This window comes from Oppia nitens, unplaced genomic scaffold, assembly GCF_028296485.1.
Source record: "Oppia nitens isolate AA-2021 unplaced genomic scaffold, nextdenovo-longstitch-racon4-pilon3 scaffold5_pilon_pilon_pilon, whole genome shotgun sequence".
NCBI lineage: Eukaryota > Metazoa > Arthropoda > Arachnida > Sarcoptiformes > Oppiidae > Oppia > Oppia nitens.
In genome coordinates, this window is record NW_026533243.1 from 7936264 (window position 1) to 7961327 (window position 25064).

At 29.0% G+C, this 25064-nt stretch overlaps 6 protein-coding genes across 6 annotated transcripts; 4 read left to right on the forward strand and 2 right to left on the reverse strand.

Moving 5' to 3' along the window:
* Positions 1-175: 175 nt before the first annotated feature.
* On the reverse strand, positions 176-1044 carry LOC128961915 (U2 small nuclear ribonucleoprotein A'-like). The gene has a single exon (XM_054308238.1). The coding sequence runs from the start codon at positions 1041-1043 to the stop codon at positions 240-242; it is 804 nt and encodes a 267-aa protein (XP_054164213.1). The 5' UTR covers position 1044; the 3' UTR covers positions 176-239.
* A 237-nt stretch (positions 1045-1281) lies between these two features.
* On the forward strand, positions 1282-1999 carry LOC128961924 (uncharacterized). Its single transcript, XM_054308249.1, has 4 exons — positions 1282-1346; positions 1404-1590; positions 1683-1749; positions 1831-1999. Exons 2-4 carry the CDS (start codon positions 1410-1412, stop codon positions 1997-1999), a joined length of 417 nt encoding a protein of 138 aa, XP_054164224.1. The 5' UTR covers positions 1282-1346; positions 1404-1409.
* Positions 2000-4828: 2829 nt separating this feature from the next.
* LOC128961912 (uncharacterized) lies at positions 4829-6413 on the forward strand. Its single transcript, XM_054308234.1, has 5 exons — positions 4829-5170; positions 5257-5473; positions 5536-5646; positions 5710-5973; positions 6061-6413. Exons 1-5 carry the CDS (start codon positions 5117-5119, stop codon positions 6276-6278), a joined length of 864 nt encoding a protein of 287 aa, XP_054164209.1. The 5' UTR covers positions 4829-5116; the 3' UTR covers positions 6279-6413.
* A 1225-nt stretch (positions 6414-7638) lies between these two features.
* LOC128961729 (putative phospholipase B-like 2) lies at positions 7639-9441 on the forward strand. The gene is made up of 2 exons (XM_054307990.1): positions 7639-7851; positions 7923-9441. Exons 1-2 carry the CDS (start codon positions 7664-7666, stop codon positions 9439-9441), a joined length of 1707 nt encoding a protein of 568 aa, XP_054163965.1. The 5' UTR covers positions 7639-7663.
* A 767-nt stretch (positions 9442-10208) lies between these two features.
* On the forward strand, positions 10209-11994 carry LOC128961730 (putative phospholipase B-like 2). Its single transcript, XM_054307991.1, has 2 exons — positions 10209-10406; positions 10482-11994. Exons 1-2 carry the CDS (start codon positions 10219-10221, stop codon positions 11992-11994), a joined length of 1701 nt encoding a protein of 566 aa, XP_054163966.1. The 5' UTR covers positions 10209-10218.
* A 5748-nt stretch (positions 11995-17742) lies between these two features.
* LOC128961921 (uncharacterized) lies at positions 17743-18675 on the reverse strand. The gene is made up of 2 exons (XM_054308247.1): positions 18340-18675; positions 17743-18019 (listed from the first exon to the last, which is right to left on the reverse strand). Exons 1-2 carry the CDS (start codon positions 18524-18526, stop codon positions 17751-17753), a joined length of 456 nt encoding a protein of 151 aa, XP_054164222.1. The 5' UTR covers positions 18527-18675; the 3' UTR covers positions 17743-17750.
* Positions 18676-25064: the final 6389 nt, after the last annotated feature.

The window sequence follows — 25064 nt, forward strand, 5'->3', positions numbered from 1 at the left end:
AAATATATTAAATAATATTGAATATTACGGTTATATAAATTGAATGGGTTTAACATACCTTAACATTCATAAATATATCATAAATATTTGAAAATATATTGAAAAATAATTATAAATCTAATCAATTAATAAATTTAATGTTTTTAATCATAAATGTATTATTAAATACTGTTTTAAATGTATTGTCGGTTTTAATGATAAATGAAAATTTTAAATGAAAATATCGATAAATCATTGAATCAATTGGTATTAGTATCCATATCGTCGTCATCTTCCTCTTCGACCACCTGTTGTTGCGATGTTTTGTTATCATTTCGTTGATTATTGACATCACTTTTGCCGGGAATGTAACCCGATTTCAACAATTGGTTCAACCGTTCAATCTCTTCAAGTGTCTGCGCCTTAGCGATAGCAGCTTTAATGGCCTCTACATCGGCTGCCGTGTGTACGGGTCGAGTTGACTCTTTAGTGGCGATTTGCTCGTCACCACCGCCCGGTACAAACGTCTTGGATTTGACACCGATCTCTGACTCCAATTTACGGCCTTTGTCTCCTTTAAACAATTGTTTGGCCTCATCGCGTTCCCGAAGTTTAACTTTACGAAAGTCCAACAGTCGTACGGTCGGCAGCTTATGAATTACGTATAATCGGTAATGTTTTTTGGTGGTCACCGGATTGTTCAGTAGTGACAATGTGGTCAGTTTATCGCATTTGGCCAATGGCTCGATGTCGCCTAACTCTTGCATGTGATTGCCGGTCAGTATCAGTGACTCTAAGTGTGGCAACGATTCGTGCAATGAATCGCCGATACGACTGATCCGGTTGTTATTAAGCAACAGCGTCTTCAGTCGATTCAATAGAGGAAATCCATCCAATTTGCGGATATCGTTGTCGGAGAAGTCAATACTGTCAAACTGGTCCAGCGTTGCGCCCAAGTTCTCGATGACCGTCACTTTGTAGGCCCGAAGATCCAGTTCGCGATCTCTGGTCGCGCGGTTTATATACTGATAGCCGCTTTCGATCAGTTCGGGCGTCAACTTCATGGTTACGGAATTTCAATCACTACTGGTTTACCGACAAAAGTTTCTGACTAACAATATCTGGTCACTTCTTTTGCCGATAAAATATAGAAACCTTTTTTAGTCAACAATAACACAAAACACAAGACATGTGTTAATCACTACTATATTGCCATCAGATGTCACACGTGTTGTCAAAATCACTAAAAAATAAATATCAAGTGATCTTTGAATTTGACTGAAAAACCTGTAGTTGACTGAAGAAGTTATTAAAATGATAATTGGTGTCCAACTTCTTTGATTGTCAAGTCATCATCACTGACATTGGTGTCTATATTTTGTTGTCAATCATTTTCATGGACTTATAGTTATTATCATTTGCAGACATCAATGCCGTCACCATTTCATTGGCTTTCGAGTGGTTCGAGTTTACAGCAGGAATGGGATAATGCGGAACAGGACCCGAGTTTGACTATCAATCACGTGCCGAGAGATTATCCCAACTATGCTATTCAACCCCATTATGATCCCGAACTACAAGAGGCCAGAGATAATATGCTGATAGCCTTAGGTTTGGTTAATCACTAAAACTAATCATATTTTATATGATATCCAAATTGATGACCACTTTTTTATTTTGATTGAATATTTCCCGGATAACAGGCGGTGCTATAGGTTTTATGTCCGGCTGTTTCGGTAGTCTATCCTTTAATATAGTTAAATACAATAGGTTTGTCTAATAATACAAATAAAAATACATGAAATGAATTGATTGATTAATTTTTTGTTTTTTTTGTGACAATCTCTGTAGATTGGGTTATACAGGAATTCATGTCTTAGAGCGCTTACCGATACCAGTGGTCAAGTGGTCAGTGTTGGGCGGAATAGCCGGTATGGCCGTTGGTTTAGTCAATGAGGGCCAACGTATGATAAGAGAAGATAAAAACCTAATTTTCAATTCAAAGATTGCTTCCTCTTGAGTGACATTTTTAATAATTTTGAAATTATAATAATAATAATAATAATTATTATTATTAGTAATTAATGATTATTAGTAATATAAAGTAATATAATATGTATTATTAAATGTCATTTTATTGATTAAATTATTTGTATATAACATTGTCTGTAAATATTATAGTTTATTACCGTATAATAAAAAGTTATTGTTATAACTTAAAAATTATGTTATAACTTATAACTAAGCCTACGTTTATAAAATATAAATATAACAAATAAGTTATGTCGGTTTTAAAAATATTGAAAAGTTTATAAGTTATATTACTATAGCAGTATTATATATGCATACAGCATTTTATACTGTATATATAAAAAATTATTTTTTTTGTATAAGTGTTTAACAAATGTCTAAGTTATTTAAGTTTAGTTTGTTTATAATATCAATAACAATAAGTGATAGACTGATCTGCAGTAGTGGTGACCAGTAGTGTAGGCCGGGTCCCGACAAACAGACTTAACACTACTTTAAACGGGATTCGGGATTAATGAGTTCGTTAGTTATTGAATGTGATTATTGCTGCGGACAACAGTTCCCGCTATTAGATCGATGACAACATATTACTTATTGTTATAATCAATAGACCCATCAATCAAATGAATCAGAAAATCGATTGATCGGTCAATTAAATCAATTGGAAAACCAATTGATGGGACAATTAACTTAATCGGGTAATCAAGTGACCGGTCAATAAAATGAATCGATTGACCACTCCATATGGTCGTCCAATACATTCATCGAGAGTAATGTTTTCAGAAATCAAAACCCGTTTGGATCGTTATTTTGTTAATATGTCTGATTCGGACATCAAATGTGTTGACAATGTTATGTTTGATTACAAAGACTCCAAAAGAATGTTTTTCGGTAATAATAATAATAATAATAATAATAATAATAATACCGAACAAACTTATTATATGCCAAACGGTAACTATTTTATCGCTCAACTGTTCAAATCGTTTAACATTTAACAAACTGTCCGCTTATGTCGGTTACCTAAATCGTTAACTCTTGACAAATACTAATCAAAGTCAACGACCGATCAGACTATCACTGTTTCCCAAATTGGCTAATGATCCGCTAGTGGCCATTGAAACGGATGACAACTGGTCATACTATTTGCATTACGGAATTCACTTTATGTTTGCCCATAGTATTGATGAAGAAAAACTACTAATTTATATGTCAATTAATACCATGGATTTGGTTCTGACTAACTATAAGTACAATCGATTGCAAAACAGACTCCCTTTTGTAACGCTGAAGACCTTATCGACAGTCGTGTCCATCGGTCGACATTCAATGATCTCATTCTGACCGCCGAACCTCAAGTTTCCCATTTTATTGACGCCAATAGAGCCGTCATTGTGGCTAATATTTCAAGAATTTCGTTCATCTTTACAAATACAAACTATTGGGTCTAAACATTACCCGTTCGGGTAATTATAGTTTACATTAATATAAGTGCTTAGAATATGTTTTCTTAAGTAATAAAAATTTTGTTTTATCTTTTTTGTGGTTTAAAATAGATTATTATTATTGTCGTTGAAAAATACTGTATTATTATTTGTAATAAAAATAAATAACTGTCAAAAAATATTATTTTTATTATTTATTTATAGATTTAATTACATAAATTGGTATTTCAACAATCATTGCTCTCATCAAATGTTCACTTTCCTTATACAATGACATTAGTTTCAATGTTGTACCATGATCAATTTTTTATTTAAAAATAGCAGATTATTAGGGAAAAATATATTTCAATTGTATTATAAATATAATGTATATTTATTATATATATTTGTAATAAATTCCTAAAATTATTATTATTTTTACGGCATTGAATGCTTATATTTATTATTTATTAAATAATTAATTTATACAATTTCATTGCTTAAATTAATTAGGAATTCAAGTTTTATTTATTAAGTTATCTAAATTTTATACTAACTTTACTATTAAATTTTACTAATATTTTAATAAATGAAATAGTTTTTAAAATTTTTATTGTTTTCTATTGAATACAATATACAGATATTAAAAATTATAACAAAAGTTATATACATTTATTATTATTATTATTATTATTATTATTATGCAATAAAAATATTGAGTTCACGAATATTATTATAATTATTAATTAATTTTTTTATGAATGTTACTATATTTTATTTATGACTAAATAAAAATAATTATATATAGTATACTATCAAACAATTAATTAATGATTTATAAGTTATGAAAATATTTAGATATTACTAACAATAGACTTCTTTGTAAAAAATATTGATATATTGCTTATTAGCTATAATTAAATTAATTTTATGACTCATTTAATAGCAATTAACAACAAACAAATAAAAATATTTTATTGACTATTATTGATATTAAATTAATTAATATATTCAATATTATCAATCAATTACATTGCGCGCCATAATATCGGATAAGTTTTCCGAAATACCCGTACAATATTACCGGTAAATAGCTTTTATTATACCATTACCGAAGTTACTGTATTTAAAAAAATAATTTATTAACATTATATTGTAGTAAATTATTTTATAACAAAAAAAATAATTTAAATATTTTTCTAATTAAATAATAGTTTTAGTTTTACACAACAAACATAGTAATAATTATAACATTACTTTAATACCCAATACCAGTACAACCAATACAGTATAGTGTTGTATATAATACCCGACAAACACACAAACAGTATGTATGGAGACCTCTATTACTCCATTATTATTATTATTATTCATTTTATAAAACATTTATACAGTAATTATAATCAAATGAGTAATGAATTGCAAACTTTATATACAATCTGTAGTTTGGTTTTCATTGATGTCATAATTAATTGACTATTAATTAGTTTTTATAATAATTATTATTTTTCAGACATAAATTCATTATTATTTGTTACAATCAATTGTCGTGTCATTGCTTTCATTCACAACTACGACAACAACAATAACAACAACAACGACGACAACAGTCAATGTGCGACACAACGACAGCAACAATAATAACCACAACAAGACTCAGACGACAATCACAAGTGTACTAAATGTCAGCACAAGTCAACGGTAGAGAAGATAATCAAAATTTGTTTCAATTTGAGGTATTAATTAATTAATAGATCCGTTAATTTGTTGGCCATCAATGTCTTAAACAGCTGTTTGTTTTGTTTTAAATTATTGTTGACAGCAAAGGCCAGCCATTGCCGCCGCTGTTGTCGATACCAATTTGGTGACACTGATGAACGCACAGACAATGGCCAACAATGGTGGAGGCGATCATCCGTTGCCACAGTCATCCATATCATCGCCGCCCCCGTACTCTACAGTTCCGGGCACTGTTCCTCTCTATATGTCCCGAACTGCTGGTCCGCCGCCGTCCTATGACGACGTTATCAATCCCGAAGGTTAGATATAAACAAATTGATATAATTTGAGTACATTGTCATAATATATGTCATTCAAACAGCCCCTCCCCCATCATACCAGTCCCTGTTTGGTCAGGTCCGAGAGGCCCGCAAGTCGGCTAACGGTGTACTGGACTTTCTACGCAAATTAATGCTTATTGTCATCGGAACTCGTGAGTCAAATAATTTATGTTTTTTAAAGACTTGTTAATAAAATGATTGTTACGGTCGACCAGTTGGCTGCACAATGATTATTGGCTTTACACTTGTGATACCATTATCTATGATAATCGTTGGCACCATCTATATGAATGACTGTCGCATCGAGAATATACCAGAATTTTTGTTCATCGGTGGTATGGTCTGGATATTCAAGAATCTGATGAACGTCTGGTCACAATGTAAGAGGTCTTCTATTGAAACGGAAGCCGAGGCAGCGCTTCGCTATAAACGACACGAATCTCTGCTCAACTGTTTTCTCTTTGGATGGTTTGTCGCCGGTATGAATGCAATTATCTCTTAAATAAGATGTTTATTTGTTTGAGCGATGATCTTATAATTTGTGAATTAAATTACCAAAAATCTAGGCTGTGTTATAGTCTACCGTTCCTATCTACCCGACTTTGAAGACAAAAATAGTGCGCGATATTGTAACCGATCGGCCTATTTGTTTGCCTTTTGGTTGGTAACGTCGACCTTCATTTTGTTTGCCACTTTCATGACCTGTCTGTGCGGACTAACAATGTCGGCCATATTTGCCAACACCAATGCGGACAACGAGCCACAGATCAATGACAATGCCTGACCCACACTAGCGTTCACACACACACTCAGTGATGACTATTCATTCAATTGAATTTTTTGTGATAATAATAAATGAATACATCTCGGAATCTGATTTATATAAAGACAAAACACATATATAAACGATGTTTTTTAAAATACATCCATTTCTCGTTTAAATCATCATTTTTTAACGAATCTTATAAACTAATGAATATTAATTGGATTATAAAAAAAAACATTTCATCATTTTTCAATTTTTTTTATTTTAATTGTATTTTTAAGTACTTGTATAGACATTTGACATTGAATTACAAATGAATTATCTTTGAATTTGAATTGTTTTTGTTTCTATCGATTAAAAACAAGAAACAACTTTACTTTTTATGAAAAACTCATTATTAATAATTTTGAACATTAATTGAAAGTTTTATTTATAATTACACTAATAATAACTTAATTATATCTATTTTTTTAAATATTACAAAAATAATTATAAAAAATATGTTACATTAAACTTATTATTACAATACATTATAAATATATATATATATATCTAAATTTAATCATTGTATTTACAACAAAAACTAGTCTAGAAAATTATCTATTTAATATTTATAGAATATCTTTAAAATATTTTTCACTATATTTCAAATTTGTTTTATATTAAATTTGTATTATAAACTAAAAATTATTTTTTATTAATTTATTGTTTAATCTTAAATTGTAATAATATTTTCTAATTTATGATTAACGATAAATACATTTTAAAGACATGATAATTAACAATAAACTAGTATATTTTTCAAACTATAATTGAATGTATGTTATTATTTGTATGGTCTATAAAATTACTAGGGAATCACTACAGTAAAGTTAATAGCTTGATTTAAAAAAATATAGCTTATGTAGGTTATTTTTTATTATTAAAATATTTTTTAAAAATATATTATGTAATACTCAAATAATTTATGATTACCGTTAATTTATTTTTTTCTTGTTTATTTGTTTAATTAATTACTTAATTATTATAAAATAGTTGATAGTGATTTTAAATATTAGCTACCAAATCGATTACTGTAACATTTATTAATGTTTTAGTAATATACTGATTCAGATATATAGGTATACATTATGTATATTGTATTATAAGTTAGTATAATGTATATTATTTTTTTTAATAGATTGCCTGTATAATTGATAATAATTTATAATATAAAAACTTATCACAAAATTAACTTATTTGTATAATATTGTGTGTTTACTTATTATAATTGAAACACACTTATCTATAAACTATTTTATCATAAAAAAAACATTTGACATTCGTTTTATAAAAAAAAGATTTTCAATAATATAGTTTTATTTATTTAATTAAGTACTGTATTTGACAATTAAATATCAATCATGAAAACGAAAATTTTGTCAATTATTTTGCTGTCAATTTTGGTAAATAATGTTTATTTATTTAAATATAATTACATTACCACTGATGGTGTTATCCATACGAGTCATACCATTAACGGAACAATACCTGATGTCACTAATGAGACGGTAGCGGTGCTCATATACGAAAATAATGTTAACAAAACTGGGTATTTATACTAATCATTATTATCTAATCATTATATTATACAATCAAACAATTTATAACTTATTTGAACAGTTGGGCAAATCTAGAGTTGAAAACCTCTAATCGATTTACCGATAATGTCCAGTCATATATGGGTGGTGTAGTCGAAGGTTATATCACTGGCCAATTGATTCACTATAACTATCGCAACACTTATGAAAATATTTGTAAAAATAAAAAATTTTGTGAACTTCTCAAAAAGTTTGTCGAAAATAATAATCAATTTATTGATACAATGATTAAGAAGAAAAGTGATAGCAATTATTGGCATCAAATTGATTTGATTTATACACAATTAAAGGGATTACAAGAAGGATATAACAGATGGAAAGTTGAACACAAAATTAAAAATACGACAGAAACTGATTATTTAGGAGAAATATTTTTGATAAATATTGGACCCGAGTTGTCAACATTGGAGGAGATATTATTAAATAAAAAAATTAAAACCCGCGGCCATTGTTCGGCTATTGTCAAACCATTGGCCGACGGCAGTGATCTATATGTGTCACACAATACATGGAATACATACAACTCTATGTTAAGAGTGCTCAAGAAATATAGTTTTGCATTCAATACAATTGAATCAAATTTCACAAAATTAATATCCGGTCATTCGGTATCCTTTCCATCAGCGCCCGGGTCTTTGCTTTCTAATGATGACTATTATATATTATCATCCGGACTAGTAGTTCAAGAAACAACTAATGAAAATTTCAATATGTCTTTATTGGTCAATATTAGGGCCAATAACTCAATCCTAGAGTTTGCACGCAATGTTGTGGCCAATCGATTGGCCAATTCGGGCAAAGAGTGGACAGATTTATTTGCTCCATATAATAGCGGTACATATAATAACCAATTTATGATAGTTGACTATAAACTATGGAAAAAGGGTACCAAAGTAGCAGATTTACCAAATAATTTGCTTTGGATTATTGAACAGTTCCCATCTTTAATGGAAGCTCAAGATGTGACACCTGTGCTGAGAACACAGGGATATTGGGGATCGTATAATGTGCCATATTTTAAGGATTTGTATAACATTTCAGGCAATGCTGATATGGCCCGAAAATTTGGACCATTTTTTACTTATAATGGTACGGCTCGGGCTACGATATTCCGTCGCGACCACTCAAAGATTGTCGATATGAAGACATTGTATGCATTTATGCGATATAATGATTTCAAAAACGATCCGTTATCTCAATGCAGTCACTATAACCAGACCTGTAGTCCTCCCTATTCAGCTGACATGACCATCGCTGCTCGCAATGATCTCAATGATATTAAAGGCAAATATCCGATCGATGAGTGGAGTTACTATGGAGAGGGTGCCACCGATGCTAAGATGACCAACTCGTCAATGGTTTTGAATTTGGAAATGTTGGCCGTGTGTGGGCCCACCACTGAACAACAACCACCCTTTCAATGGTCTAAAAGTGATTTAGATCTTAATCATGACGGACAGCCCGATATTTTTAATTTTAAACCAATTTATGTTAAATGGTATCCATTGAGATACCAATTTGCAGATGATATTAAAAAATAAAAAATAATGTTTTGAAAATATAAAAATGTTATTAAAATAAAAGTTTTAATTATAAACGTTTTCATTAGTATTCATAGTATAATTTAAATTAAAATCTTATTAGACTATAACATATTAAATTTACTTTCAATCATTTAAAGTGTATTCCTATTATTAAACAAATATAACATTTTTATCTTTTTTTTTAAAAAAATAATAATGACATTAACATTATTTTAGTTTAATTGTTTGTGATATACTAAATGGTAAAATTTTTTGTATAAACTTGAAAAGTTATGATATAAATTTTATTAAAGTTTATACTGATTATGAAAATGACAATTTACAAAAATATTTTTTTTATGCATATAAAAATTTAATATATAAAATATAATTATACAATATATTATCCAAATGGATTCATACCTTAATATCATATACGGGAATGTCAATTAAACAAAAATTTATAACTGTCCCTATATGGTGTTTTGCTAAAAAAGTTTTTTTTCAATTTATTTAATAGCTAATTACAGTAATGTAAAAGTTATCTAGACCTACCAGTGCTACTCTATGTACAGTGTGTTTAATACTCACATATCGATCCTCATTTTTATCTCAAAACAAATTTTATCTCAAAAAATAACTACTCTTGACATTTATGTGACAATGAATTTCAAATAAATTTTATAATTTATGATAAATAAAAAATAATTAACTTAAAGTAATCTAAAATAATTATTTTTATTTTAATAATTAGCTAATTTTTGTTATAAATCTAGTTAAATATAATATCACATTATGACAATCAAAATTTTATCAATTATTTTGTTGACACTAATAGTAAATAAATGTGTCCATACATTTAAATATAATTATATAACCAAAGATGGTCTAATACATTATGATAGTGTCATCAATGGGACAGTACCACCTATGAAAGGAATGGTAGCTTCGATTATATACGAGAATAATGTTAACAAAACTGGGTATTTTAATCAAATTATTTTATAATAAAATTATTTTTAAATTATATTAATATATTGTTGTTTAATAATATACAGATGGGCTAACTTAGAGTTACAAACTTATATCAACTATACCGATGATATCCAGTCATATTTAGGTGGTTTTCTCGAGGGCTATATTACTGGCCAACTAATTCATTATAATTATCGCAACAATTTCGACGGCTTTTGCGAAAACAGCACTTTTTGTGAATTACTCAAAGAGTTTATGAAAAGTAATTATGAATTCGTTGATAGTATGGCAGCTAAAGAAGTGAACAGCGATTATTGGCATCAAATTAAACTGATTTACACACAGATTAGGGGTTTACAGGAGGGCTATAATAAGTGGAAAATAGAAAATAATATTAAAAATCCACCCGAAAGTCAATATTTGGATGAATTAATGTTCATAAATATTGGTTCAGAGTTGTCAAATTTGAAACAGATATTACTCAAAAAAAATATTCGGGTCACTGACCACTGTTCGGCAATTGTTAAACCGTTGGCCGACGGCAGCGATCTTTATGTGTCACACAATACGTGGAGTACTTATCAAACTATGCTAAGAGTGCTCAAGAAATATAGTTTTGCATTCAATACTATTAAATCAAATTTCACAAAAAGAATAGCCGGCCATTCGGTCTCTTTTTCGTCAAATCCCGGATCTGTACTCTCCGGTGATGACTATTATGTACTGTCCTCTGGACTGGTAGTTCAAGAGACCACAAATCAAAATTATAATATGTCTTTATTGGCTAATATACGAGCAAATAATTCAATCTTAGAGTTTGCACGCAATGTTGTGGCCAATCGATTGGCTAATTCGGGCAAAGAGTGGACAGATTTATTTAGTCCATATAATAGCGGTACATATAATAACCAATTTATGATAGTTGACTATAAACTATGGAAAAAGGGTACCAAAGTAGCAGATTTACCCAATAATTTGCTTTGGATTATTGAACAGTTCCCATCATTAATGGAAGCTCAAGATGTGACACCTGTGCTGAGAGCACAGGGATATTGGGGATCGTATAATGTGCCATATTTTAAGGATTTATATAATATATCTGGCAATGCTGATATGGCCCGAAAATTTGGACCATTTTATAGTTACACTGAGACGGCTCGGGCTATGATATTCCGTCGAAACCACTCAGAGATTGTCGATATGAAGACATTGTATGCATTTATGCGATATAATGATTTCAAAAACGATCCGTTATCTCAATGCAGTCACTATAACCAGACCTGTAGTCCTCCATATTCATCTGCTCTGACCATTGCTGCCCGCAATGATCTAAATGATATCAAAGGAAAGTATCCGTTTTCTTGGTGGGGTCACTATGGAGAGGGTGCCACCGATGCTAAGATGACCAACTCTTCAATGGTTTTGAATTTGGAAATGTTGGCCGTGTGTGGGCCCACCACTGAACAACAACCACCGTTTCAATGGTCTAAAAGTGATTTAGATCTTAAACATTACGGACATCCAGATATATTTAACTTTAAGCCTATTTATGCAAAATGGGATCCAATGAGATATCAATTGGCAGATGATATTTGAAAATAAAATCAAAAGTTATTATTGAAAATTAAAATAATAAACTCATAATTATATAGATTTTTATGAGAATAATGTACTATAATTTTTTTATATCTTCCAAATTGGCTAATTTGAAATCAATTGCAAAATATATGAGTAATTATTTGTATAATTTTTGTTGAACAGATGGTTTAAGACTCAGGTATTAATAGTACAGTCAATCCTTATATACATTACTACCGCATTGATAATTAATCTGATTTTTAAAAAGTATTATAACTGTAAAAAACAGTTCAAACTATTTTAAAAACAAATATTTTTTAGATAATGATATAAATAATTAACTATTTATTACTATACTAGCAATGATTATATCCGTAATTATTTAAAAGGTTAGCTTTAAGTGAAGGTTTTTTTAAAATTAAAATATTACTCTATATGTACGGTAATTGTTTGTTTTTAAAAAACAATTACATTTAATATTATGTGAAAAATATTTTGTTTTTATATACAGTAGTATAAAGTTATCAATGATAATGACATAATAATTCTGTATAATTAAGGGACACTTTTTGGGAACTTTGAACACCTGGTGTGTCATCCAATTGGTTTGAATTGATATGATTGTCATCTAATAATTGTCGATTAGTAGTAGTTTTTTGTTTGACACGAGTGGAGCACTGGATCTGTTATCATCACAGGTGACGGTAAAGTTTACAGAAGTTTATATTAATCGTATCCGTCTATAGGAGTCATATAAGGAACTGAATTTATTTATAGTAATTAAAAATACAAAGTATCATTAAATTTTGTCTAATTTGTTTGCATCAAACAAAACAGCTCCCGGAGCTGTACAACAGTGAAGCAAATACAGTATGTCTAACCAATTGATCTGTTTATTGATTATCTGTGTGACTGTCTTACATGAGACACAATCATCAATCATCGATGACATTCAGATCATCCAATTTGTTGCCAAATTTTTATTCAACAATCGACTACTAATTTCATCCAAACTCAATGATGTATTTCATGTGCCCAATAATTATAGTTTCAATAGTGTCGATGAGTATATCAAAAATAAATTAAGCGATACTTACGGTGAACTCGTTGATGAAAAAGTTAATGATTTCTATCAAAGAATTCATAATAATGTAAATCAAATGCAAATCTAATTAATTTTTATAGCTTTTTTAGATAATTAAAAATTATTGATTTTTTGTTTGTTTTATGCATCGGTTTTTTTATTTGTTAGTTAAGAAACTTGATAAAGTAAATTTCCTAGTAAATTTTCCAGTAATTATTCTAAATTGAAAATATCTAAAAATTAGCAAAAATAATGTAAAAATCTATTAACTATAAAAAAATTTATCATAAAATTTCAAGTAATTTGATCTTAAAGTTTACTAATAGTTATTTATTAATCAAGTTTTATTTGCTCATTGAAGCCCAGAGGTCTTGAATTTTGTGTTTATAATTTAATATAACTATAAATTTTTATGATTTTTTTTAGTTTATGGAAAAATTAATATATATATCATATAATTATTATGTTTAGACTAATAAACTAAATGAGAAAATTAATGGTAACAAAAATTTTGAAACATTTGATGAATACCTTAATAATAATAACAAGTTTTTTGGTGAGAGTCGAGTACTGTTAGCTAAAAGGATAAGTGATAATATTGAAAGTATGTGCACTTTTATAGCTACAAAAAATTGCTATTATTTTTGCTAATAAATTATATTAATTATTATTATTTATATAACATATTTGAATTGATAATCAATTTTTATAGATCTTTCTAATTTGCACCGGGAGATAAGCGATAAAATTAAACAAGCTATTGAAAGTAATGATAATGACCTGGACACTCTTAATCATAATATTGATGATGACAAATGGCAACAAATAGTTGATGCCTATAATCGTTTTGTTGAAGATATGAAATCTAAAAATATATTTTACGAGATTACAGATAATGTATTGATATTGAGATTATTTTGTTTAGTTGTTTATAACTACTGTACATATACTGTACATAGTTTTGTGTATTAACTTAAAATACTAACAAAAAATTATTATTTATTATTTTGTCAAAAAAGTTTTTTGACAGTTTGACTAATCAATTGATCCACGAGTTGACCGCCAAATATCACATCAAATACAATCCACTAATTGATTCGTTGTCCGAATCGATGACATACAAGAAGCGGATCAATGAGACACTGTATGAGTGCAAAGCCATTACCAAACACAACGACATACAGAAAGTTTGTTGCAATATATTGACGTACATCGAGAAGACAACCGATAAAAAAGAGATCAAAAAATATATTGAAGCAAATTTGCCAAAAAACTACTGGAATAAGTTTGAGACGGCACTGGACACGGGTGGCATACCGGCGCTCAAATATGTGGCCAACAACTGTTGCAATCCCAAGGGTGGTCTCATGAAAGCACTCATATCAATGACTTTTATTAATAACGGCTTTCCAGTGATTAAGTCGTCTGATTACAAGAGATTAGAGATAATATTGCAATTTATTTCATGGATCGAGTCTGTCATCAAAACGGGACTCCACTACCAACCGGACGACTATAATAATAATATATTCAACTATTTATTATTATTATAATAACAAAAATGCTAACAAAAAATAAGAGATAATTTGTTATAGATTAATATAATAATAAAATACTCAAATAAAATATCATTATTTTTTTGTTTGCTTTTGTTTTATTTTCCCAAATAGTTTTACATATATGGTAGTGAATCAATTAATTGATCAATATATACATCAATTAATATTAAAGTGATAATTGCATCAAATATACATAACCATAAATTAATTTGACATTTCAAATTATGCCATATTTAATGAATCAAAATTAAAATAAACCAGCTATTGATTAAAATAACTATTAATATTATTTAAATTATATTAAAATGTATAATATCCCATAATATTATAATATCAAAAACTAAAAATTATTGAAACCTTTATAAATGTTGATAATTAGCTTAAAATTGTTTTATGAAATCATCAACTAATTTGGGGCTGACAAGTAATAAAATTTGTTTAATTTATATATGCAAACACACACACACACACACACACACACACACATATGCAAACAAAAAATTTGTTAAAATAATTTAATATATAAATTATTGAATAATAAATTATAGTAATTTTCAAAGAGGTTTGGTTAGTAATAGTATAATTTATATAAACTCTGTATCTCATAATCAATGCAATCATCTCTCTCTTTCTCAATGTTTGTCTAAAGATTCATTAAAAAAATTGTTGAATAGCTAGAGGTAAACAATTTAAAAAATAAATAAATAATAATATTAAATAATTGTTCAAATAGTAATTAAATTACAGTCAATGATATAATTACAATGCATTTGTTGCTTAATATACTTTTTTGCCAATTAAGTGATACGAGAGAGAGAGAGAGAGAGAGAGAGAGAGAGAGAGAGAGAGAGAGAGAGAGAGAGAATAAAATCATTAACAAAGTTTTTTTTGAAATTAAAAAATAAATTACATTAGTTGACAAAATATTTGGCGATAAATTTAATAATAATTTTACAGGCAATTGGAGAGATCCCTGACCTTAATTGAACCCTCTCATCATTATCTACCAGTTCTCTACAACAAGTGTAATGTTTGCCTAATAAACTCCAACAAGTGTGTAATACATATGCTATTTATAGCTTATTTTGTTAATTGCATTTCTTGGAAATAGTATCCATAAATTGAAATTTAAGTTAATTTTTAGTATTAGTATTATTTGTTGATTTGATTGTTTCCAGATTTTTAACATTAAATAACCCCCACTTAGAGGGTTAGATACACAGTGATAGGGTGTCATATGACAGGTCACTTCTAAACCATATACTAGTTTATATCTATGGGAAATCATTGTCTTGAAGTGGCGATAATTTTGTCATCATTTAAGACATTAACTCGTAATTCAATTTAATATTTATTTAACTTTTATCGCAACCTTTTTCTTCTTTGCTGTTCATTTGCAGCTTCTTTAGCACCACTCGACCGACTGTTCACTGATGAAGACGTCTACTAATTCTCACATATATTTCCAGTGAACACTTCAGTGCTATTTCAAGTGTGTACTGTATTTACTATACTGTAGTAGTTGTCTATATAATTGTGTGTAGAGAAGGGTTGGTTCGTCTAACAAAACCATAGCGTGTCTCAACATAAAGTGAAACTAACTATTTGGGGAATAGGAGTATTGCGTGAGTGGTGTGGTGTGTGTGTGTCTGTGTGTGTATGTGAGCGCTCCTAAAAATTATAAGTGCCATCAGTTTTAGGACTATTTCACAGATGAATAGCATTTTGTATGTCTCTCTCTCTCTCTCTCACTCACTGTACTCTTGAAGCGGAAAATACAGTCAAACTATGACTGCAATCACTGTATATAAGTTCTCGTGTTTCACATTCCTGTAATCACTTCCACTCCTTAAAGAAAAGTAAAGTTCCCACAAATACAAGCATTTTATTAGTTATTTTGAAAGAGAGAGAGAGAGAGAGAGAGAGAGAGAGAAAAAAAAATAAAATAAAAAAAGAAAACTCTTGTCTTTTATTTAGACTTAAAGACTACAAGACTTAACAACAGATTTTTTTGTTTGTTGTTTCAAATCATATGGACTTTCAATTATTGAGTGCTTAGGTATGTCCGATGATTGCGTGTCCACCCCTTCCTCCGCTTAAAAAGATTACTACTAAGACTCTGAACACCCCACCAATGTTTGCCCATTTTAAATGGATCCCACTGTTTGCAACAATTATTGCAATGATTTAGTTAACATACACTAAACAATACATTATATAATAGAGTATATATTATTGTATATATAAGTGACTCTCTATTTGTTTTATATTTAGATTCACTTTCTTTTACTATTGAAAAAAAAATTTATGTAATAACATTTTTCACGGGAATTAAACATTGTGTGTGTGTGTGTGTGTGTGTGTGTGTGTGTGTGTGTGTGTGAGAGAGAGAGAGAGAGAGAGAGAGAGAGAGAGTTAATGCAATGGACAGGTATGCAATGCAAAAAGGTTATTATCCAACTATATACTCTTTATTTTATTTTTATAGATTTGAAGGCATTATTTTTAATTGAATTTTACTCGACTCATACCATACGGTGCGCGTGATATAAGTATATCTAAAAACATAAAATACATTTATTTTTTTATTATAAAGTTTATACTCAAAAAAAAACTGCCACTAAATTAAACACTTATACCATCAATAAGTGTTTGAAATTAAATTAATTTCATTTAAGTTTTTTTGTGCTTATCTTATCATTCAATTAAATTTTGAACTTTGTTTTTTACCTTTCTATAAACTACAGTATATTTTTTGAAATTTTCAATTTTGTTAATTTTATTTTATGACAACTTTCTCTTTATGTTTACCTGACTGTCGGGTGCTTTCATTATAATCACTACTAAAATCAATAAAAAAAATATATAAAATATCATTAAAGTCAAAATTTATTAATTTATTTTTATTTAATTAGAAAAATATTGATATAAATATTCTTTAAAAACACGTATATATATGTAGTAAACAGTTGTATTAATAAAATAAATTATATCGAAAACATTAAATAATTTCTGACAAATTGAGGTAAAAAATAGACTAAAAAAGATATTTTGAAATTTAAGAAAAATAAATTAATGTTAAAATATTTGCTAAACTAAACTGAAAAATACATTAAAAATTAAACCAAATATTAGTCGAGACTCATATCCAAAGTGTCTGCCAATCGGTTTGATTTGTCTACTATTTTCATCAACATTTTGTTGACATCATTATCTATGTCGTCACCAGTAGTAGTGGACAAACTGTTTGTCTTATTATTCATCGTTTGCATATTCAGTTCACATAACTCCAAGTTGTTTTGGACTTTGTTCATCTCTTGGATCAAGTATTTGATATCTTGTAGTACATCCACAGTCTCGATGTTTGTGGCCAATTCAATCCGTGCGGCCACTCCTTTCACTAATTTTTTTTGACAGACATTGCATTAAGTGTCGATAATTTAGGGGTATATGTATTGCATTGATTGATTGTCGCATCAATCGCGCAGTTAAAGTAATTAAGTTTATTAATAGACGCACCACTATTTCATTACTTTAAGTTAGGTTTGGGTGGGTGTGGAGGGTTAGGTAGTGGTGTGTGTGTGGGAAAGGGAATGGAGGTGAGGAATATTATAAATGTTTAAACTGCGGTTTCAACTATGTATGTGTGAAATAACAACAATCAATAAAATACATATACCGAAGCTGAATACCGAAGTATCAATAAAATCTTAAAACTACCGTGAATTTTTGAGAGCTGATCCAACAATTGATCGATTCTGGTCTCAATACTATCCAATTCAGTGATGATCTGTCGATAGTCAAACTGATCGCCACTATTACCAATGTTTAGACGACCAAAACCTTTGGCCATCAAATCGCTATTATTACTGACAGCCGATCTATTGATTGATTTCTGAGGTAACATAGTTTCAACGGTTAGTGTACTAAATGATGACAAAAAATATCTTAAAAGCAGTCAATATTTTAGACTAAAAAATTAAATTATTTTTTTATAGAGAACTTAAACGTCAAAAAACAAAAATCGTTTCAAAAATATTTTCAATCGATAAAAATCGATTCATATTAGTATTATTGTAATACACGCGCAAATGAGTTATTTATTTATTTAGATAAATAGGTTCAAGTATTTTGTTTTTAAGAAAAAGGCAAATGCATTATCGATAAAAATTTATTTAATTAATGTTATTCATTAATAAAATTAAAATTAATGTACAGTATATTCATTTTGTGATGAAAATAGAAAAATAATTTTTATTCATTAGAAATTTTTCAATCGTTAGTGCAATAAATTTTATTCTCATTTTAATTGATTATTTGAATGAAACAAAATCATGAATTAGTGTCCAGTGAGTGCCTATTAGGGCCATTGGGGTAATAGATGTAACTAATCCTGTGGTTTATTTAAAAATAAAATTAATTTTTTAACTCATTTTTTATAATTTGTAAGTAAAATAGTTGTAAATGATTTTTTCTTTGAAAAGTTATTTGACTATAAAAATCATGGTTTTTCAAGTGTTTATGAGAAAAACATGATTACTATTTTCAGTGCCAAATACACTATGACTTATTACACCCCCTTTTAGTACTATATCTTTGAAGATTTTGAAAAATTTTAACTAAAAGCCTATCAATTAATTAAACTCTTATTTCAATTAAGCAAAGGTATGTAATGTTAAGCAATAGATGTGCAAACGTAGACAAGAAAATACTTATTTAACTTTTTTCGGGTCTTTAATTAGTTTTTAAAATAGTTTTTAATCAAATTCTCGATTATATCAATCACTTTCAACTATTGCCGTCTCTTTTATATAGAAAACAGAGAAAGAAGAGTAAAATAAGAGAAAAATTTCAATTATTTTTTAAAAACTATTTTTTATAATTTAGACTCTCTCTTATCAATTGCTTTTTGGGAATTGATATATACATTACAATCTATAGAAATACCAAATAGATATACCAATTTATAGTATAGAAATTTTATTTTATTTTTATATTATATTATGATGATCTCTCTCTCTCTCTCTCTCTCTCTCTCTCTCTCTCTCTCTCTCTCTCTCTCTCTCTCTCTCTCTAACACACATACATACACACGTCTGACTTATCATTTCAATTAAGAGATTTCAAATCAAAAATTATTTTATTTTATTATTATAATAGTAGTAATAATATTAATATATATATATATATATATATATATATATATATATATATATATATATATAATTTTATTTTTATTTAATGGACAATAACAAGTAATATTTTTAATAGTAATAATAATAAAACAAAATTGAAAACTACATTTTTGTTGTTGTTATTGAGTTTAATATAATATTTTGTTATATAGTTATGTATAGATAGTACTGTACAGTACAGTATATATACCGTATATATAGACATTATAAATGAGTTGTAAGATTTGCAACAAGTTATTGAACACAAAATGTTTTTTTTGATAATAAAAATCCAAAAAATAAAATTAAAAATTTAATATATCTTTTTTGCGGAACATCTTTTCTATGCATAATATATTAGATACTGAATTGAAATATTGAATTAATATTTTGTTGTAAAACTAAATAACACTAATAATAATAAAAAATTATTTTTTGTCGTGAGTTTAACGTTGAGAACTATTATTATATTAACATTGGAAGCGGTCATTCAAACATTGATTTAAATAATAAAAAGCTAAGCTATAGTAAGTGCCTCTCTCTCTCTCTCTCTCTCTCTCTCTCTCTCTCTCTCTCTCTCTCTCTCTCTTTATTAATAATAGCATAGGATATAAATACAGTTATTAAACTATGAAAAACGTTTTGCACAGGTATTCAATTGGCGATGTTGTGTGCGTATGTGTTGTGTTATGTAAGGCATTAACTTTAAATTACATGCTTTTTGATGAGTCAATCAATACAATGGACTTTTTTAGTAGAGAGAGAGAGAGAGAGAGAGAGAGAGAGAGAGAGAGAGAGAGAGAAATAAAAATTTTATATAAAACAAACTGCATATATATATGTGTGTTATTATATTATATAAAAGTTTTTCTCCCTCTCTATGCCAGTGTTTTTTCAGTAATGTGTTATTGAAATACATAAGCACTGGTAAAGACACAAGAGTTCAATGAAATGGTACATCAATTTGCCATTCAATGTATCGCCCATTTGTCCGACGCTTACATATGTGTTGTCGATGCAACACATTATGTGCATATCTGTCTTCGGGCATCTCCTATCCCTCCCAGTGCTCTACAGTATCTCTGGTGTCTCTCCCAAAAACATACAATCAATTCATTTAATCTATTGGTTCGCATATTTTTTCTCTCACTTTTCTTCACTACCGATAGTGTGTTATCCGTTAAGAAAATCTTTTGGTCGCTTAGTATAATAAAACACTTTTTTCACACAAAATCACAAAAAATCTCGTTTTTCTCGCAGTGTTGTTGACTAAAAACACGACGTTTTATGGAAAGGGAGTTGAAAACACACATACAGAGAGACATACAAATAATACATTATATATATAGTGAGATAGCAATGCAAATGTAATAAAAATAAATTAAACTTTTTTTGGTAAAGAAAACACTGATTGAATGATCGATTGTATGGATAGTTGCATTGAAAATATATTAGAAAATGAGTCTTAAATTTTTTGAATGTGTGTGTGTGTGTGTGTGTGTGTGTGTGTGTTAAATGATTTCCCATAATTCAAAATCTACAGCACAGTTAGCTCCCTGAGCCCAGTGATCAATGGCATTTGGACTCCCAGTCTGGTTGGCCTCAATAAAGCAATAAAATTAGATAATTTCTAAAAATGTTTTGTAAAAATTATTGCTCTCTATCTCACAATTTGTCAATAATACCCACAATAATAATATAATACAAATATAATAATAATTATATAATATAACAAACAAAAATAATCTAATGTTCAATGGATAGTAAAAATAATAATAATAAATTTGACTGATTTTTTAAAACTTTACTCTCACTTTATATATTTATGTGTAATGGGTGTGACTTTATCTTAAAATTATTTAAGTTATATACAGTATTATACATACATATAAAAATTAAATTACTTTTTATTACTTGTCATTTCTGGTAGTTTTACTGGTTATTGTATTCTTACAAATGATTATACATTTATCCATATCTGTAATAATCTCTCTCTCTCTCTCTCTCTCTCTCTCTCTCTCTCTCTCTCTCTCTCTCTCTCTCTTGTTGATTTCATCCGCCACCACAATATAATAAGAGAGAGAGAGAGAGAGAGAGAGAGAGAGAGAGAGAGAGAGAGAGAGAGAGAGAGAGAGAGAGAGAGATAGAGAAAGTTATAAAACATAGATTATAAATAGTAAAATTTCTAGAGTAATTGATGGCAATAAAACTTATGGGAAAAAACTCATTTTTTATTGTATAAAACATTTATTTGTGTTATACATATATTCCTGTATTTTAAACCCGGTTATACTTTAAGTACAATATTATAGAGTATATGTATAAAAAGTTTGAAGACTAGTTATATTAGTTATTGGAAACAAATTAAAACAAATTTTTATACTCCCTTTCCATTTCGTCTATACTATACTAATACAAGTACTACAACTCCCATATAATTCTAATACTAGTTTTTGTCTACTCATAAATCTCCAGACATCGCATCAACATCTGTGGCTAAAAAACTTTTTTATTTTAAAAGCATTTATACGGTATATATACCACACAAACAGTAACCATATCTTTCACTATACGGTATAAGTCATGTGAAACATTTTATTTGAATCCACACAACACAACGTTTAAAAATCTCTCTTTTCAATAACAATTTGAGTACTGATTGAAAATTTGTCATAAAATTTATGACTAATAATATGGTTGAGTGAATAGTGAATTGAGGAGAAAGAAAAATAAAGAGAATCGAGAGAGAGAGAGAGAGAGAGAGAWAGARAGAGAGAGAGAGAGAGAGAGAGAGAGAGAGAGAGAGAGAGAGAGAGAGAGAGAGAGAGAGAGAGAGAGAGAGAGAGAGAGAGAGAGAGAGAGAGAGAGAGAGAGAGAGAGAGAGAGAGAGAGAGAGAGAGAGAGAGAGAGAGAGAGAGAGAGAGAGAGAGAGAGAGAGAGAGAGAGAGAGAGAGAGAGAGAGAGAGAGAGAGAGAGAGAGAGAGAGAGAGAGAGAGAGAGAGAGAGAGAGAGAGAGAGAGAGAGAGAGAGAGAGAGAGAGAGAGAGAGAGAGAGAGAGAGAGAGAGAGAGAGAGAGAGAGAGAGAGAGAGAGAGAGAGAGAGAGAGAGAGAGAGAGAGAGAGAGAGAGAGAGAGAGAGAGAGAGAGAGAGAGAGAGAGAGAGAGAGAGAGAGAGAGAGAGAGAGAGAGAGAGAGAGAGAGAGAGAGAGAGAGAGAGAGAGAGAGAGAGAGAGAGAGAGAGAGAGAGAGAGAGAGAGAGAGAGAGAGAGAGAGAGAGAGAGAGAGAGAGAGAGAGAGAGAGAGAGAGAGAGAGAGAGAGAGAGAGAGAGAGAGAGAGAGAGAGAGAGAGAGAGAGAGAGAGAGAGAGAGAGAGAGAGAGAGAGAGAGAGAGAGAGAGAGAGAGAGAGAGAGAGAGAGAGAGAGAGAGAGAGAGAGAGAGAGAGAGAGAGAGAGAGAGAGAGAGAGAGAGAGAGAGAGAGAGAGAGAGAMAGAGAGAGAGAGAGAGAGAGAGAGAAAATCGAGAGACTTATCGTTTTAAAAGCTATTTTGACTTTCCTTTCTCTTAATTTCTATGCACTATTCAGTATATCAATCAAACAAAATGAAACATAAACTAAATGTTAGTGTATTTGTCAATCAAAGCCAATTTGTTATGCAATCATAGAGTGACTCTCCATCTCTCTCTCTCTCTCTGAACACCTCCCTCTCCCTCTCTTTCCTTTCTCTTAATTTATTAGATATATATATATAAGAAGCATCAGCTCTCTGAAGGCTCATAACGATGACTGTTAAGACTTCAACCACAAGAAACAAAAATCCAAAATCCAAATCTGCGCCCACATTAGGCCTCACCACACAAAACATACCGGTGCTATATCTTTCTCTTTCTCTCACACATACACTACAATTACTCACTCCCCTCAACAACAAAAAAGCATAAAATATATGGCGAAAAATAGTTGTCAAAACTTGAAAAATATACATTTTTTTATAATGAAAACGTTTTGAAAAATTTCACTCTCGATTTAACTTTTGGTTTCACATACTATACTATTTTGTGTAAACTTAAAAAACACATCACATTTGTGGGTCAGTCCACACAAAATTTTTCACTCATTTACTATAATTTTTCTACAAAATACCATACCATACATCATACTCATAGTACACACACAAGTAGTGATTACTATATATATATAATACTATATAATATATATTGGATAGTAATGATTAAAACGATTTTTTTTCTCTCTTTCTTTCAAAACTTCAATTTGTAAAAACACATACATTAATATCAAGGACTTAAATATATAAAAATAACATTTATATTATATAATGAAAATGTATTTGTAATCTCACAGCAGATGAGTTCAATGATATTTATATATAATATATATATTATTTCTTTCTTAAGCATCGCCTTAAAAACTGTATAACCTTTCGGACTATTAGTTACGGGGGAAAAATTATTTTAATATTTAGTAATTATTTTTGTAATTATTATTTGTAGTAAAAAAAAATTTTTTTTATTGTTTTTCCATTCATTCATTTTATAAAACAAATGAATATTCAAATAATAATAATAAATAAAATTTTCAATTCGTCTCTCTGTGTGTCATATAATGAGAAAATTTCTATTTATAGTAATCAACTAAAATGGGTTTTAAAGGATTTAATTTTTTTTGTGTTATTTTTCATAACCAATTGGGCGAGTAGTCAGATACTGGTGGGTTAACTTTAGGAAAGATAGAGAAAGACAGGACATGTAGGGTAAAATATATTTAAACCAAATATTTCTCAGTATAAAAAATTACAATAAAAGATATTCACAATTGTATTACATATATATACTGTGTATACTACTTATTATTGTACAGTATATATCATAGATAGCATATGCCATTGTATTTTTCATTTATATTACATAATATGTATGTATATTTCAAGAGATTCATTGTTTGTATTAAGATTTATAACAATAATAAAATGATTGATTATATCGTCAATGATAGAGAGGACGAGAGAGAGAGAGAGAGAGAGAGAGAGAGAGAGAGAGAGAGAGAGTTGAAGTTAGAGTTAGAGTTGAAATAAATGGTGAATAATGTGTATTCTTGGTATTCATGATTAGCCACCTCTGGCTTTAGATTGATTACTGAGCTATTCCTGTATGTATGTATGTGTGTGTGCCGGCAAACATCCCTGAGCTCGGGTTGAAGAAATCCCACTCACAGATAAAAAAGTTTTTCATTGCAAAATTATTATAACTAACTGA